This window comes from Schistocerca cancellata, chromosome 3 (assembly GCF_023864275.1).
Source record: "Schistocerca cancellata isolate TAMUIC-IGC-003103 chromosome 3, iqSchCanc2.1, whole genome shotgun sequence".
NCBI lineage: Eukaryota > Metazoa > Arthropoda > Insecta > Orthoptera > Acrididae > Schistocerca > Schistocerca cancellata.
The window spans coordinates 206,219,965-206,238,977 of record NC_064628.1 but is presented as its reverse complement, the minus strand read 5'-3'; the positions used below and the strand labels follow the sequence as shown (position 1 = coordinate 206,238,977).

Below are 19,013 nucleotides of genomic sequence, written 5' to 3'. Positions count from 1 at the left end.
TGTAACAAGTGATGTTAGTTGTGCCATGGAATCCATTCATTGTGTTCAATCTTTACCTGACAACATGAGTAACCAACATAATGCAACAGTACCAGTAAAGTTGATAAAATCCTGTAAAGACAGTGTGGATGTAGCATTTGATGAAATTGAAAGTGATCTTTTGCAGGAAGTATCTGACAACAGAAAGGATGTTTTAGATTTTGGGCACCCTTACATTAAAATTAAAGCTGATCAGTGGGGAGGTAACTGATTGATACAGATAGCTCAAGTTTTGGTGTATCTGAACAATTTAGGGACAAGATCAATTATAGTAAGAATTTTGTGGAAATGTCCATTGTAGGTGTAAAGATAAGAGGAGCTACAGGGAAGCAATGCAAGTTTGTGAAATCTCAAGTGCTATTAACTCTTAGTAAAGAAGACAAGACCTTTGATCATGGATGCATGATGATCCCTAACCTGGAAGAAAATATACACTATGTTTGCAGGTTCATACAACTGTACAATTGTGTTTTGTTTGTCAGGAATGTAGTATGTAAAAATGTGATTTCTGAAGTTCTGTCTTATCCACTGAATGAGTTTAAATCTATGCCATACTATATTTGCAGGTTCAGACAACTATATAATTATGTTTTGTAATGGATTTGTGCTTTAGAATTTGATACATATATGCCATGATACTATATGAGTAGATCCTCTTAAAATTTTGAGTGAAGACTTATTTTATACTGTTAAAAAATTAGGAATATCATCTTAGTATATCTGTGTATCACCTTAATAGTTCACTTTTTCATTGCATTAGCTCTGTTTATCAGTTTCATATGTGAACACTTTTTAATCCATTGTGACGTAAACCCTGTATATTTGTTTTTTCAATACAAATAGGCAAAGCATATGCTGTGTGATATGAAGGAAGTATTGAACAGCATACTTAGTACACAGAAAAATATTGCAGGATTTGATGTGAATGCTACACAGGAAGTAACCTACCCGTTGGAGCATGTGATGAGAAATCGAGGGAGGAAACCGAAAGATGTGGGTGGTCCACTCCCCACACTCCTGTATGGCTGCACCCTTGCTGGTGCAGTCGACTTACAAGAGATCAGAGGTGCTGGGTTATGTACATCTGTCAACTACATGTGTTGTGTCTGAAATTTGTAAATTGTTAGCCAAGAAATTATACTATATGAAGAATTCCTGGAACTATTTGTTCAGAAAAGAAGTCACTGCTATGGACAGTGTTATTCCACATAAATGTTCGTTTTTTTCAAGTATGGGGATTAACTTCCCAGTACATTATGTAACTTTAAAACAATATGTATTTTTTTATTAACTGTAAATGAATCTTCTATGTATGTAGGTTAGTTTGTATGAACTATTAGCAAATAGTGTGGAAGACATTTACAAGTATAGACAGTATAAAAGATGTATACATTTCTGATTCCACAAACTGGATTTGGTCTTCAAGTTACTCGATTATGTCCCCATTCAAAGCTATTTATGACTCTGATTACCTGTATTTATCCTGACAAGGGGAAGGCCTCAGAGACGGCCAACCGATTCGGCTCAGATTTGGCAGGTCGCTTGTGTACAACCTAAAACGAAGAATTCTAAGATATTTTGGGTCAACACCCCTGCGTTTTTGAGAAAATCACGCCGAAAGGTTATGACGAGCAATCGACTCAAAATTGGCGGGATCGATAGATAATTGTAAATAGAGTATTTTTCATCATCAGGTATGCGGTCCGAAAATGCAGATTTTTCCAGAAATTGAGGTAAGAAACTTTTGCAACTGTCGCTTCTGTAACCACATGGTTAACGCCTCTCGTAAACAGCGCCGATAGCGCAGCGGCCAAGGTAAGCCGGCACGGTAGCTCAGCGTGTTCGGTCAGAGAACCAGTTGGCCTCTGTAATAACAAAACTGAGTGGAAGGATCAACCACCGAACTTGAACAGGATGTCTTGCGACGTCCGCAACGACCAAACAATGATCAATAACGAACAAAATGCAAAAAAAAGCTAACTGGCTGGGAATTGGAAAACCCGGGTTCGAATCCTGAAGAAACCTAGTGGATGTTATTGTTTTCGTTTGTATTTTTCCATATCTCAATTGATAGGGATAGGAGGGTTAATAGTGTAAGTAAATTAATAAGGAATGATAATAATAAGGAAGGCAAACTAATTTCCCAAACGCCGTGAGTTAGTAAAGTATCAAACTTTTAAGCCTTGTAACATGAAAACAACTTCGAGTAAAAGTGCTGCCATTTCCTCATGAGGGATCACAGATAGCCAACCGTGTGACGCTTGTTTACAAGCGAGGCATGGGTTAGAATGCACGCGGGGAGAGTTATGTTGTCCCGGTTGCCTCTTCGTCATATTATAGAGAAGGAACAGTGTAGCTGTCGAAAGATTGCATTCATTAGATGCTCTTGGTGCCATGACTATATTTTTTTGGAATGTTTATATGACAAGTACCATCCATTTAGTTGTTCGAAGAAAAGTGAGGACACGTAACAGTGACTGGAAGAGCCATTGTAAAGTGACCTGGAGTAACATTTTAGTTGTTTACTGTCCCAAGAGGTTTGAGAAATTTATTTGCCCACCTTATTAACCCTCCTATCCTTATCAAGTGAGATATGGAAAAATACAAACCAAAAGAATAATATCCACTACATTTCTTCGAGATTCGCAGCCAGTTATCTTGGCCATTGCGCTATCGGTGCTGTCAGCGAAAAACTTTGACCATGTGGGTACAGAAGCGGCAGTTGTAAAAGTTTCTTACCTCGATTTCTGGAAAAGTCTGCGTTTTCGGACCCCATACCTGATGATGAAAAATGCTCTATTTAAAATTATCTATCAATCCCGCCAATTTTGAGTCGATCGCTTGTCATAACCTTTAGGGGTGATTTTCTCAAAAACGCGGGGGTGTTAACCCAAAATATCTTAGAGTCCTTTGTTTTAGGTTGTACACAAGCGACCTGCCAAATCTGAGCCAAATCGGTTGGCCGTGTCTGAGTACTGCAATATTGTATCACATAACTTACTGTTATATGATTATGAACTTTATTCATTTTGTTGTGTCGAAACATTTTTGCCAGTGTGTACCTGGTGTGGTTTAGATTCTTGGGCTGGTCCCCACATCATTTAAGCTTAGGTCCTAATATTTTTTTCATTATTTTCTCCTTTCCACGAGTCAGCATATCCTATATTCGTACTCACGACTAAATATATTCTTCTGGTCTGTACCTGTCTTGAGTTTTTCGAGTCAGCTCACTTAATCATACACTTGACCCTGAATTTTTTCTCTCTCTTCTCTTTTTGAAGATTTTGAAATTGTGACTTTATAGATGTAAACTTGCAATTTGTAATTTTAGTAATTTACATTGTCTCTGGACTAATTCATATAGTTTAGTGTTGTAGTTTTGACTTTCTATCATTTGTCTTGTGACAGAATGTTCTGCAGATCTGAATACCATGTTCTCATATATGTTACGTTTCCTGTACTATGTTATAATCGGATACTTCAATACATTGGTATTCTATCCGTTGACATCCTTTTAGCAAACCTTATAGTCGTTCACAAAATGTTGTAAACACATTGTTTCCAAATTTTGTGAGGGGGATATTGTAAAGGGACATCCTCCTCTAGCATTACCTTTCCTGAACAGAAGTAGTAGATACCAGAAATAGTTTTCAAATTTTAGACAGGTCAACATTGTCCCAGCTGTTTATCTGAAAAATTTCATATAATTTTATACACAATGTGTTATTTTTCAAGCCAAAATCTATAAAAAGAATTACTTTATTTTCGTTGTTACAATCGATATGTACGGTTAAAATTATTATTTTTTTTAAATATTTGAAATTACAAAATATTTAGCACACTTAAAATTTCTATTGTTAATTACACAATTTAATACTACTGTTTATTACATTTATTTCTGGATTCATTTATAAAATAATAATAATAATACAAATTCATTTGTCAAGAAAGATTGTAAACCCTTTGGATTATTGTTTTTAGTGCAAAGTATTTTCCATTGTTGGCCACTACTTTCTCCCATCTTTCGGGCAGTGCGCGAATCCAAAATTGTTCATCTTTTGAATCGATCCAATTTGTGACTTCATGAGGTTGGAAGTGTTGGTCAATCAGGCAGTGTGTCATTGATCTAAACAGGTGTTAGGCAGAGGGAGCAATGTCTGGAGAATATGGCGGGTGGGTTTCCAAATACGTTTCGACCTCTTTTGCAATGTGAGGTTGAGTGTTTTGTGCTGCAAAATCACTTTATCATGGCTCTCACTGTATTGCGGCCATTTGTCTTTTAATGCTCTGCTCAAACACAATAATTGCATTCGATAACGAGCACCTGTGATTGTTTCACTTGGTTTTAACACCTCATAGTACACGACGCCAAGCTGGTCCCACCAAATGCAGAGCGTGATCTTGGAGCCATGAATTTTCAGTTTGGCCGTCGACGTGGAAGCATGACTGGGCTATCCCCGAGATTTGTTATGTCTGCACTATAACACAACAAATATTTGACCTTCTGTCACTCAAAACAAAACTTAAGTTCGACTACACAACACTTCGCTGGCTGTAGCGCCAAGGAGAAATCAGAGTCACTAGTAGAGAATAGAAGTCCAAACCACTGCCAACCAGTCGATACCGACGGTCGCAAGTTTCCAGCCAGGGAGGCCACAGTACGGTTCGACTGTCGTGAATCCAGCAGCCGGGTAGTAACACAGTCATCGGCGAAGATTGAACTGGTTAAATGGGCTCAGGGAGCTCGCTTAAATCTGCAGGTCCGGCCAATCAGGGTGTTGGTAGATGGCGCTCTTATACGGTTGCTCACTCTGGTGGCAAGGGCAGTGCCGCCAGGGTAATCTGTATCAATAGTGGTGTGTACGCTGCTGCTAACCCCGCGACGAACCGTTCACTTGCGCCAGTTGTTGACATCGTGTGAGGCGCCAGCGGTACTCGCTGTGTGCCACGCGTGTTGTAGCATGCTGCGCCGAGTTGACAGCTGCTGTGCAGCGGCCGATACGACATTTGCATTTAGGGTTGTCGTAGTGAACCCATTTTTCGTCCCCAGTCACAATGCAATGCAGAAATCCCTTCAGTTTTTTCCTCTGAAGCAACTATTCACAAACACGCAAACGCCGTTCAACGTCTCTTGGTTTCAGCTCACACGGAACCCAAGTTCCTTCTTTCTTAATCATGCCCATAGCCTCAAGACATTTTTAAATGGCTTGCTGTGTCACTCCCACTAATTGTGCCAATTCTTCTTGAGTTTGATGCGAGTCTTCACTCAGCAATGTCTCCAATTCTGCATCTTCGAAAACATTCTCTCTTCCACCACTGTGCCAGTCTACGACATTAAAAATCACCATTCTTGTAGTGTCGAGACCACTCACGACACACACTTTCACTAATAGCGTCCTTACCATACTTACTTGAGAGCATTCGATGAGACTCAATCGCTATTTTCTCCATATTGAAACAGCACAGTAACACCTCCCGCAAATAACAAGAATTAGGCTCGTAACCTGACATTTTCAATCAAGAACAACTTCATGATGCAGACACAAATCAACTAATGTTTGAATGAGGTTATGTTGACCGAGGTCCAAGCAAACTGCCTGACACCTGCGGTCTGTTTCTTTCGACCACTACTTACCGTTGTCGCCACCTATCCGCAAACAGCAGAAGCAAAGTTTTACACCTTGTATTATACCTTATAAACAGAAATGCTGTATCTAACCTTGTAATATGTAAGGCATAACACCAGTCCCGTGTCATTTTACTCTCCAAAATACGAATGGTATGTCTGGTCAGAACCTCTTAACATTGATGTCATTTGGACCAATTTCTGCTTAGTAATTTGGAAGGAAGATTAACATTTTATTGACAAGAAGGGGCAGAAACTCTTAGTAGGACAAGGCTGAAGAAGAGAAATGTACTTTTGAAAACCACCATCCCTGCAGCCACTTTTATTGATTTAGGGAAATCTCAGCAAACCTGTGGAATCTTGAACCCTGGTCTTGAGCGAGTGAGTTTAGTGCATTAATTGAACCACCTTCCTCCATATAGAATAAATATGCTCTGGAGACTGGAATCACAACCTGTGTAGACTTACTGTGTGTCTGGGTAGCAGATTCTCTTTACTCCCCCCTCCATCATTTAGTTGTTGCTGATTGTGTAATATATCATCTGAGTCTAGGACACACTATGTGATTATTGGTTTCAAGGAACAAATATTTTAATGAACAAATTTATCTGTACAAAAAAATATTTATACATGGCAGAGTGTCAGTTGCTGTTTTTTTCTGCAGCTGTAGTGTGATATGGTGAGATAATTATTACATGAAACATTATTCACAAATATTTTTAATTACAGTAAATTAAAGCATAGTAAAAAATCACAGAAATATGCTCAATGGCAACACAATCACAGTTTTATAGTCTCCTAATTAAACAGAAACAAAATAAATGGATGTCTGCAAAGGTTCAATAAATACAATAATGCTTTTACAGGGATAGTTTTAAGTTACACAAGATATATTCCACCCTCTATTTAGCTGACATTAAATAGTAGCTTCTTTCATCACTGTAATATAAGGAAATATAGAAAACTTAATCTACTAAAAGCAGTATTGTCTTACATATTCATTATTTTTGATCCAGTGTCAATACTAAACACAGAGAGCTGTTATATTCCCTATTTAATATGAACCATGACACAAAAAGATTAAAATATACATCTGGTTTCACAATGTTCCAGTTTCCAAATATGGAAACTAATAAGACCTTGTGAAACTAACATATGTTCAATATAAGAGTTATACTAATGTGATGAATGATAGTGACATACTTAGTTGTCTTTCAATACAGTTCTTGGGCTAAAAGAAGTTTAGACTGAGTGGCACAAGAGTTGCCTCTCATTGATAAAATAAGGAAGGAAATAATTTTTACGTAACACTGAGAATTACTTTTGGAATTTCAGACTGATTCCGAAGGTGTGCATACTGATTAGAAGAAATAACTATAGGCTTAAAAATGTTAAACTATTTCCTACTTTGTCATATATGAAATGACTTTTGTGCTGTTCTGTATAATGTTGTGTTGAATTTCCATTTTGTTTCCCTGAGACCACCAGAGAATATTCATGTAATAACAGTCGCCAATCGAGTAGTAACAATATTTCTTAAATTTCCACATAAAAATAGAAGTACCCACAAATCACCACAAAGGGCAGTGCTAAATCTGGAGCAATAAGCTGTAAGACAGACAGCCAGTACTTCAATGACTCACAGTCACTTTTCTTTTTCAGTAATAGATTACACATTCAATTTGAGGAATAAAAACCAAGGTAGTTTTGATCACATAAAGCATCTGAAATACCAGTGGGTATGGGAATTTTTTAGAGAGCAATCTTCATCTGCTGTAAGGAGGAAGCATTGCTATATATAATGTGGCTTTTTAAGAATGAGTGGTTCTGAATGTACATTAGTGCACATTTATGCTAAAAATAGATTATATATCTGTAATAGAGACACAAATACCAACCTTTCATCAATTATGGAATGATTATACAGAGATGAAACTTTGGCAGGCATTAAAATGTATGATGCAGGGCATGTTGAATGGTTAATTATATGGTTTGTGTGAGCTTCAAGTGTCACTGGAAATAACAAAATGCTGAATTACACAGGCTTCACCTCACACTCTGTTCCCCATCACAAATATTCTACTTATGGCATCAGCAAGTCCCTTCAGATCTTTAAAGCCTTCCTCGTTAACTACATAGCTCCAAGCTCTCTGTCTACCACATTAGTTTTTTTTTCTGCAAGTAAGTGAATGAACATTTGACATTTTGGATTTTTACCTCCATTTCATTTGTAGGGAATGCATGTATTATTCTACCCAACAAAATCAACAGCAATATTCTGCACTGCAGTGTAGAATGGGAAATGAAACTCCCCTAGTCTGATTTGGCCAACACAGACATGGAGAACACTAACGAGGTTAATCTTCGTATTTGTCATTACTGAGAAATTAATTTCATGTTAATCATTTTTATAACTTTATCTCTGACATTTTCTTGTAACGCACTTCTTGAAAATGATCTCATGTCTATGCTACTGGGTTGTACTCGTGAGAATAATACTTAATTTTTGACAGAAGAGGACGTTCTACTTTCTTTGATTTCTCTTAATGACAGAGGTAAAAAGGAAATTCATATACAAAATCCTCCAGTGAACAGATAGGCAAGAGTATCGTATGACAAAGAGTGTGCAGTGAAAAGACAGAAAAAAACACAGTATGACACGAACAATAAGAGAGCTAATGACATGGAAATACTGCAACTTTCAATGATCACAATATTATCTATAAGAAATATAAATCATTACAATTTCATTGGCAAGTGTCACAAATACTTTTCTGATCACTACACTCATACACCACCAAACAAAATAAAGACTGCTTAGCACTGTCATACATACAAGAGGATGTCTTACGTGAAATGCCTACTCTTTGAGTGTTATTCATTCTAAAGATTACTGGCCTTTGGTATTCTCAGGTAAGACAGACTAGTATCTACACCGAATTCTACTCTTTATAAACCATTTTCCTAATGATTTCTCTTAATTACTGTTTGTTGATGACTTAACATCAACTTGAAGACAAATGCTGCAATCTTCTCATATGTTGCAAACATAAGTGCAGCAGTTAAAACAGTCTGAAGCAGTTTAGATTCCATTCCCTTGAAGAGTCCACCAACCCCATGTTTCCTACCAAAAGATAAACAGTGGAAAGAGACATTAGTAACAATGCTGTAAAATGTGCCTCACAAAAAAAATATATATATATATATATATATATATACACACATACAAAGATGATTTGGCTTACCAAACGAAAGCGCTGGCACGTCGATATACATACAAACAAACACAAACATACACACAAAATTCTAGCTTTCGCAACCAACGGTTGCCTCGTCAGGAAAGAGGGAAGGAGAGGGAAAGACGAAAGGATTTGGGTTTTAAGGGAGAGGGTAAGGAGTCATTCCAATCCCGGGAGCGGAAAGACTTACCTTAGGGGGAAAAAAGGACGGGTATACACTCGCGCACACACACACATATCCATCCACACATATACAGGCGCAAGCTATGTCTGCTTGCTACACATCAACTCAGCCAATGAACACACCCGTCAACTCCTATCCTTAATAAAAGTCCTCAATCTTTCCTCTCCCACATCCACACCGGCTGAGTTGATGTGTAGGTGAAGGATTAGGTGGGTGAGGGCAATGGATTGTTCAGTTTGAAACTGATATAGGGACTGATGGAAAGAAGGGTTGCAGCCAGAGATGGGAACTTTAAGTGTGAGGCCTTTGAGGGTAATGCCAAATGTCAGACAAGCCCACCTCCGGAAAGGCAACTCACTCACCCTTCACAATCTTTCCAGCAAACCTCAACCTCCTCTCATTGCACACAAACCCAGTCTCTCCCATCTACTCAATCTCCCACTTCCAGCTCCACTCCCTCCAAAACCTGAAAATTCCAATCAACACAATCTGGAACCACAACACCCTAATTCAGTAGTTAACCTTTCCTCCAAACCTCTCTCCCAATCCGAAACCTCTGTCCTATCCAAAGGCCTCACCTTCAGCCCCACTCCCAGATTCAATCAAACAGCCCTCATCAAGGATTTACTGTCCTACACTCGTACTCTCTGCTGGAAATATCACTTTGCCACGAAGAAAAATGATCCTAATCATACTACTAATGATCCAACTCCCCAAGACACTATCCAAATTGAATCCTGCCTGGAACAGTTCCGTCCTCCGTCACAGTGGGACCCACCTCCTCTTCCTCAAAATCACCCCCTCCAAACCTTCCAGGAATTTCTGACTTCCAGCCTTGCCTCTCAATCCTTCATAAAAAAACCTTAATCCTACTCCCAACATCACCACTGCTGAAGCCCAAGCTATCCGTGATCTGAAGGCTGACCGTTCCATCGTCATTCTTCCGGCGGAAAAGGGTTCCATGACAGTGGTACTTGATCGTCGGGAGTATGTGGCTGAGGGACTGCGTCAGCTTTCAGACAACACCACATACAAAGTTTGCAAAGGTAATCCCATTCCTGATGTCCAGGCGGAGCTTCAAGGAATCCTCAGAACCTTAGGCCCCTACAAAACCTTTCACCTGACTCCATCAACCTCCTGACCCCACCGACACCCCGCACCCTTACCTTCTTCCTAAAATTCACAAACCCAATCATCCCAGCCGCCCCATTGTAGCTGGTTAACAAGCCCCCACAGAACGTATCTCTGCCTACGTAGATCAACACCTTCAACCCATTACATGCAGTCTCCCATCCTTCATCAAAGACACCAACCACTTTCTCGAACGCCTGGAATCCTTACCCAGTCTGTTACCCCCGGAAACCATCCTTGTAACCATTGATGCCACTTCCTTATACACAAATATTCCACACGTCCAGGGCCTCGCTGCAATGGAGCACTTCCTTTCACGCCGATCACCTGCCACCCTACCTAAAACCTCTTTCCTCATTACCTTTGTCATTTTCAATGGAGAGAAGTCTTCCGAAGTAAGAGTGATTTCAGGTGTGCCGCAGGGGAGTGTCATAGGACCGTTGCTATTCACAATACACATAAATGACCTGGTGGATGACATCGGAAGTTCACTGAGGCTTTTTGCAGATGATGCTGTGGTGTATCGAGAGGTTGTAGCAATGGAAAATTGTACTGAAATGCAGGAGGATCTGCAGCGAATTGACTCATGGTGCAGGGAATGGCAATTGAATCTCAATGTAGACAAGTGTAATGTGCTGAGAATACACAGAAAGATAGATCCTTTATCATTTAGCTACAAAATAGCAGGTCAGCAACTGGAAGCAGTTAATACCATAAATTATCTGGGAGTACGCATTAGGAGTGATTTAAAATGGAATGATCATATAATGTTGATCGTCGGTAAAGCAGATGCCAGACTGAGATTCATTGGAAGAATCCTAAGGAAATGCAATCCGAAAACAAAGGAAGTAGTTTACAGTACGCTTGTTCGCCCACTGCTTGAATACTGCTCAGCAGTGTGGGATCCGTACCAGATAGGGTTGATAGAAGATATAGAGAAGATCCAACGGAGAGCAGCGCACTTCGTTACAGGATCATTTAGTAATCGCGAAAGCGTTACGGAGATGATAGATAAGCTCCAGTGGAAGACACTGCAGGAGAGACGCTCAGTAGCTGGGTACGGGCTTTTGTCAAAGTTTCGAGAACATACCTTCACCGAAGAGTCAAGCAGTATATTGCTCCCTCCTACATATATCTCGCGAAGAGACCATGAGGATAAAATCAGAGAGATTAGAGCCCACACAGAGCATACCGACAATCCTTCTTTCCATGAACAATACGAGACTGGAATAGAAGGGAGAACCGATAGAGGTACTCAAGGTACCCTCCGCCACACACCGTCAGGTGGCTTGCGGAGTATGGATGTAGATGTAGATGTAGATGTAGATGTAGACCTTAGCCAGCTTCATCCTAACCCACAACTACTTCACTTTTGAAGGCCAGACCTACCAACAATTAAAGGGAACAGCCATGGATACCAGGATGGCCCCCTCATACGCCAACCTATTCATGGGTCGCTTAGAGGAACCTTCTTGGTTACCCAGGCCTGCAAACCCAAAGTTTGGTACAGATTTATTGATGACATCTTCATGATCTGGACTCACAGTGAAGAACAACTCCAGAATTTCCTCTAAAACCTCAACTCCTTTGGTTCCATCAGATTCACCTGGTCCTACTCTAAATCCCATGCCACTTTCCTTGACGTTGACCTCCATCTGTCCAATGGCCAGCTTCACACGTCCGTCCACATCAAACCCACCAACAAGCAACAGTACCTCCATTATGACAGCTGCCACCCATTCCACATCAAACGGTCCCTTCCCTACAGCCTAGGTCTTCGTGGCAAACAAATCTGCTCCAGTCCGGAATCCCTGAACCATTACACCAACAACCTGAAAACAGCTTTCACATCCCGCATCTACCCTCCCGACCTGGTACAGAAGCAAATAACCAGAGCCACTTCCTCATCCCTTCAAACCCAGAACCTCCCACGGAAGAACCCCAAAAGTGCCCCACTTGTGACAGGATACTTTCCAGGACTGGATCAGACTCTGAATGTGGCTCTCCAGCAGGGATATGACTTCCTCAAATCCTGCCCTGAAATGAGATCCATCCTTCATGAAATCCTCCCCACTCCACCAAGCGTGTCTTTCCGCCGTCCACCTAACCTTCGTAACCTCTTAGTTCATCCCTATGAAATCCCCAAACCACCTTCCCTACCCTCTGGCTCCTAGCCTTGTAACCGCCCCCGATGTAAAACCTGTCCCATGCACCCTCCCACCACCACCTACTCCAGTCCTGTAACCCGGAAGGTGTACACGATCAAAGGCAGAGCCACGTGTGAAAGCACCCACGTGATTTACCAACTGACCTGCCTACACTGTGAAGCTTTCTATGTAGGAATGACCAGCAACAAACTGTCCATTCGCATGAATGGACACAGGCAGACAGTGTTTGTTGGTAATGAGGATCACCCTGTGGCTAAACATGCCTTGGTGCATGGCCAGCACATCTTGGCACAGTGTTACACCGTCCGGGTTATCTGGATACTTCCCACAAACACCCACCTGTCGGAACTCTGGAGATGGGAACTTGCCCTTCAGTATATCCTCTCTTCTCGTTATCCGCCAGGCCTCAACCTCCGCTAATTTCAAGTTGCCGCCACTCATACCTCACCTGTCTTTCAACAACATCTTTGCCTCTGTACTTCTGCCTCGACCGACATCTCTGCCCAAACACTTTGCCTTTACAAATGTCTGCTTGTGTCTGTGTATGTGCGGATGGGTGTGTGTGTGTGTGTGTGTGTGTGTGTGTGTGTGTGTGTGTGTGTGTGTGTGTACGCGCGCGCGCGCGCGCGCGCGCGCGCGCGAGCGAGTGTATACCTGTCCTTTTTTTCCCCCCTAAGGTAAGTCTTTCCGCTCCCGGGATTGGAATGACTCCTTACCCTCTCCCTTAAAACCCACATCCTTTCGTCTTTCCCTCTCCTTCCCTCTTTCCTGATGAAGCAACCGTTTGTTGCGAAAGCTTGAATTTTGTGTGTATGTTTGTGTGTCTATCGACCTGCCAGTGCTTTTGTTTGGTAAGTCTCATCATCTTTCACACACACACACACACACTTTTTTAATTAAGAAAATTAATTCTGGTACTGTAAAATAAAGTTTCTGTTACAGTATTTGTTTCATTGTGTACATTGTGCACGCTACAGCTAACTGTTTAGTGACAATAATACCACAAACCAGTGTAACACAAACTTTTAGATAATTTGCTACATAAAGAATACTAAATACACTGAAAAATAACAGTTGAACTGTCCAAGAAAGTGTGTTTGAATTTATTTCTGGGCAAGTGCAATTCCGTAAAACATTTCAACGATGTTTCAATAACATTATTTGGGGGGGGGGGGGGGGGGGGGGGGGGGGAAAGACTGATCACTCGTTGGAACTACTGCTCTATTGGCTTTGTAATATTGATACATTACAAGTGAGAAGTACAAGAGGTAATGATATTTGAATGATCAGATGATTAATGTTTTATATATGCTTCAGAAGGCTGCATGCCAATTTCAACCACCACCTTGCTCCTTGCATAGTGTAGACTGAAAGTCATATAGTCACTTTTCCCATTCCATACACCACAGAAATATCAAGTTCCAAAAAATCCCCACCAAGTTACCAAATTAAAGCTTCTTAAATATTACTGCTTTTAATTTATTAAAGTCACAGAAATGTGCATCAGCATCCTATCTAGTCATATGTTCGGTATGATGTGTTTTCAGCTCCAAACAGTTTACTATTCACATTTCATAACTCATTTGAAATTGCTAACAATATTGCTTTCAGAGCACCTTTGAAGTCTCTTTCTTGGCTGTTCTCAGTTCTTATATAGGAGCATAGGACAGTAGAGTTGCATTAACTGTGGTAACAAGAAGCATAATTCTTACCTGAGTAAGTATAAAGTCATTTCAATCATCCCAGCATCAGAAGTCAAATCTTTGAAATTGTGCCCATGCTGCAAAATGAAATTAAAAAAAAAGTGAATCCCTTTGAAGAGCCACTGCATTCACAATTTTTTCAACATTTCCTGCTGCCCAGTCACACTCTTCTTTGGAGTATCATAACAAAGGAAAGGCTAGTTTCTTACTACAAGTAAATTTTCAAATAAACAACAATAAATAAACTCCAACAGACTATTTTCTATACACCTGCACAACTGAGAAGAGGTGCAAATAAAATCAACAGCACATCCAACTGAAATGGCTGAACAAACTGAGTGTCAAGTAGAAATGCCTGAAGTATCAATACGAAATAAGAAGCTGCTATCATGGCACATTGTCCAAATATCTGGCTCAGAATAATTACAGATTCTATTGAAATAAAAATGGTGGAAAAACTCACAACAGGATCAGAGGTTTCAAGTTACACAAAGATTGAAGCTGACATTCAATTTATTACAATCTTGTCAATCAGCTGCTAGTAGTTTTCATCTATTACTCCCACTTCCACATCCTCTCACTAATGTATAACTAATTGATCAGCAGTGTGTAATGGCAAAGAAGCTGATTAAAAGTTATGTTTCAGGATATGTTCTACAAACCACAGATGGTGCAGTATTAACAAATTTATCTCCTCGGTTTACTGTGTGTCCCAATGTCTAGCAGAATGGTATTTCCTTAAAATGTTTCAAAAGACACAGATGGCAGATTCTTAATGCTCTGATTCTAATATTTTTAAATTATGCATGTTACAGTCAGATAATGTTAATTTTAATTGGTTCAAGACTATTTATGGAAAATATCTAGAAAATATGAAAAATACTGTCATAGTAACCATTTGTTTTCGAAAGAATACACCACCATTTGACTAAATTACTGAATTTTTCTTCTGTACAATCTAGATTTCGGCTTTTATGCCATTATCAAGTACAAAGCTAAAAGTTCTTAGACCGTTAACAAATAATATCTTGTAAAGTCAGCCCAAAGCCAACTGATTTCATTGTACCAGATATGACATGTTAATGGTCTAAGAACTTTTAGCACTGTACTCAACAGTGGCATAAAAGCCATAATCTAGATTGTACAGAAGAAAAACGCAGTAATATTAAGCCAAATGGCGGTGTGTTCTTTCAAAAAATACTGTATGACTATGGTTCAGTACCATCAGAAACTTTTTACTTGTTAACCTGTTTTATAATAATAATAATAATTATTATTATTCTAATAACAATATTAACACTTTACCCTAAGTTTTGTCTGCACAATCTGAAGTGGGTAAGTCAATATTGTAGCAACAGCTTTTGCCACTGCTCCCATAAGAAAATAGACCCAACCACTTGTTTCTGTTGGTCCGTACACAGCTCTCATGTGCCTTTTCAATGACTCGTACACCATAAACTGAAGAGCAGGGTTCACAACAAGTAATAATGAAGGCAGAGTACCACTCCATAGCGAACCCACACCTTCATTGCGAGCTACTCTCATGAGGCCATCTATATAAACAGAAAAAAATAGTTAGTACTGCTCTATGATACAGATAACTCATGATGAACAAGAACAATGTAGATAAGTCATCACCAACTTATCCAAACTAACTTCACAACAATTAAGAAGTCCATGCTGTTTAACACACCACCTCTAGAAGAACTGATATCTCTCTCTCTCTCTCTCTCTCTCTCTCTCTCTCTCTCTCTCTCTCTCTCTGTGTGTGTGTGTGTGTGTGTGTGTGTGTGTGTGTGCGCGCGCGCGTGTGCACGTGTGCGTGCGCGCACGAAAACATTTTTCTTCATGCACGTCTGATGCATAGGTTATCATTAAATTAATGATTTCTGAAGTGGATTGACTTACTTGTTATTTTAAAATCGGCGTTGTTCCCATGAAATTTCCTATGATCCCAATATGTTAACAGCCAAATTAATACTTGTTTATTGACTTGTAATATGTTTTACTTACTGATGATATGGTATTAAATGGTTGTTCACTACCTAGAATGAAAATGATCTAATTTTTCTTCATGAAAACTAGCTTAAGCTTAGGAAGTTTTCCAAATCTTTGGTCTTTAGTTATTTAATGTAAGATCTTTGATGAACTACTAAATTAAATTCATGAAGAAACTCAATATTCTGGACTGCTTCTTTTGATCCACAGATGAATTTTTATTTAGAAATTTATAGCTTACATTGTGAACGGAATTTCATAGTTTTGGTAAAGTATAGGTCCTTTTACTGTTATAATCCTGTGCGAGTGGTGTAATATACTAGGTGGTCCATATAAATTTTCCACCTCTAATAATGAAAATTATTTCCAGTCCAATGACCAGTTGCAAGGGGTTTATGGGAACGGGATCGGTAATCGGGATATAGAAAACTTAATTACCATATATGTCTTAGCTCTTTCCCTCTTCTTCCCTCTTTCCTGATGAGGCAACCGTTGGTTGCGAAAGCTTGAATTTTGTGTGTATGTTTGTGTGTCTATCAACCTGCCAGCGCTTTTGTTTAGTAAGTCTCATCATTCTTTTTTAGATATATTAGCTCATACATATTTACACTTGACACTGTGTGTGTACAGAATGAAGCATAACAAAGAACTGACTAAAGTAAAGTTAAGATGAAGGCTCGACAGAGCACTTACAGTTCACAGATATTAAGTTTCTGTGGTCGATACGAACTATTGATGCCACACAGCCCCCCCCCCCACCCCCCACCCCCGCCCGTGGTGCGAAGTACTACAGATGTCTAAGGGTGAGGACGTGTGGGCCTAGATGGAAATCGTACGTGTAGGCAAGCACACCACAACTACTTCCATCTCTAACGAGGTGGGTTGTGCTGGCGAAGCGGCAAGAGGCAGGTCCACTTCATAGTCAGTCAACCACCGTGGCCAGATGAGATGGCGGCCGGCCCAGGAGTAAGTGCGTGAGGCGGTCAATGGTGTGGTGGAGGCGTGTGGGGCCCATAAGCGGATTGAGCCATCTGCAGAAATAAAAGCACGTAGAGATGCTCGGTCACACTCGCGCATGGGAGTGTGAGGTTGTGTGCAATATTGATGTGTAAGGGACTGTCCGATGGTGGGGCCACAGTATCTGTCAAAAGAATGAGCCCTCAGTTGTCGAACGTCACTACAGAAACGTCGTTCACTCGGTGCGGCAGCACGTTGCAGGACAAACTGATAGGAGGTGTGTGTGTGTCTCCGATGTTGGAGATGAGTGCGCGAAACCTGCGCAAGGTGAAACAGGGAGCGAGGTCGGGAAACCAGCGAACGGTGGTGAACAGTTTTCAGCGGAAGAGGTGTGCGCGCGATCAACGATGGATCATCTGCAGAGTCCGACAACGGCAGTGTGAGACCATCAGGGTCAACAAAAGCTGGTTTCAGGTGATGCAGAGAAACTGTGTGTGCGGTCTTTAATCATGATATCAAAAGTCATGTCCCCCAGGCACAGGACGCTGTAGTGGCCAAGATAAGGAGGTTGAAGAGGCTGCCTAACCGCATCATCACACACCATGACATGGGAGCAGTTGGAGAGTGCAGTGGGAACGCAAGTCTCGGGCGGTGAGAAACTGATGGGCAGGTGCAAAAGCATTTGTTGAAAATGCGTGCACATCCGGCTAATGAAATCTGGCGAGGGGGGGAAGATCCTCGCTAATCTAGGGGAAGAATAAGTTCCCCTGGTAGGGCTGGATTCTCGCCGAAAACAAATTCGGATATAGTCCCCTGTAGGTCAGGTTTATAGGTCGAGTGTAGACCAAATAGCACCCATGGGAGAGCTTCCGACCAGAGACAATCGTGACATCGAAGGGCCATCTTGAGGGTGCGGTGCCATCTCTCCATCAACCCATTGCTTTGTGGCTGATTGGCGGTAGTGTGTACTTTTTAAATACCACAGATATTGCAGAGGATGGTGAAAAGGGAGGATTCGAGGATTCGAACTGTTGACCCTGATTGGTGGTGATAGTGGTCGGGCACCCGAAATGAGCGATCCACGAGCCAATTAAAGCCTTGACTACTGTCTCAGCAGTAATGTTAGGGAGAGGGACAGCCTCAACCCAGCGAGACAAACGTTTGATAGTTGACAAGACATATCTACGGCTCTCCAAAGGAGGAAGAGGCCTGATCAGACAATATGTACGTGACGGAATCATACTGTGGGAAAGTAGAACTTGCCCAGAGGCGGGCAGGTTGGCGACTGATCTTGTTGCGCTAGCAAGTGACACAGCTGCGTACCCAGGTTTGACCGTCCCGTTTGATATTCTTCCAAACAAAACGTTCTGACATGAGACGTGTGGCAGCTCGAATGCCCGGGTGGGCTATGTTATGCAGGGCATCAAAAACCTGTCGGCTCAGCCCAGGTGGAAGCATAGGGCGTAGGGTGCCAGTCGAAGAATCACATCACACCTTGTCGGAAACGCCAGGAAATTTAGCCTTTGTGAAAACAAGTGATGTTTGTGGGTCTCGTAGGAGAGCCTGAGAAGCTTCGTCAGAAGCTTGGACGGAGGCCAGATCGGAAACATCAACGATGCAGGAAACAGCACCGATCCGCGAGAAGAAATCCACAGTGATGTTATCTGCACCCTTGATGTAACGGAAGTCCATTGTGAATTGACAAACCAGGTCAAGGAGGCGGTAACAATGATGGGGTGGGTCCTCAGGTGGGTTGCAGAACGCTTGTGCCAGTGGTTTGTGGTTGGTGAGGACGAAAAACGAACGTCCCTCGGGGCGGAAATGTTTGATTGCCTCATAAACAGCAAGGAGCTCTTTATCGAAAGCAGAATATTTTCTCTGAACCGTAGATAGTTTCAAGAAATGAAGGGGAGAAACCGTGTCCCCTTGCGTTGTTGCAACATTGCCCCCACCGCGATGTCGCTGGTG

The 19,013-nt window shown here is 41.1% G+C and overlaps 1 protein-coding gene across 1 annotated transcript in view; it reads right to left on the bottom strand.

Moving 5' to 3' along the window:
- Nucleotides 1-6,231: 6,231 nt before the first annotated feature.
- LOC126174821 (peroxisomal membrane protein PMP34-like) overlaps nt 6,232-19,013 on the bottom strand; it is a 75,358-nt gene continuing 62,576 nt past the window's right edge. Inside the window, exons 6-8 of the mRNA XM_049921199.1 lie at nt 15,396-15,643; nt 14,100-14,167; nt 6,232-8,789 (exon numbers count right to left, since the gene is read on the bottom strand). Of these exons, the coding sequence (XP_049777156.1) occupies nt 8,630-8,789; nt 14,100-14,167; nt 15,396-15,643 (476 nt within the window). The 3' untranslated portion in view covers nt 6,232-8,629. The remainder of the gene's footprint in view (nt 8,790-14,099; nt 14,168-15,395; nt 15,644-19,013) is intronic.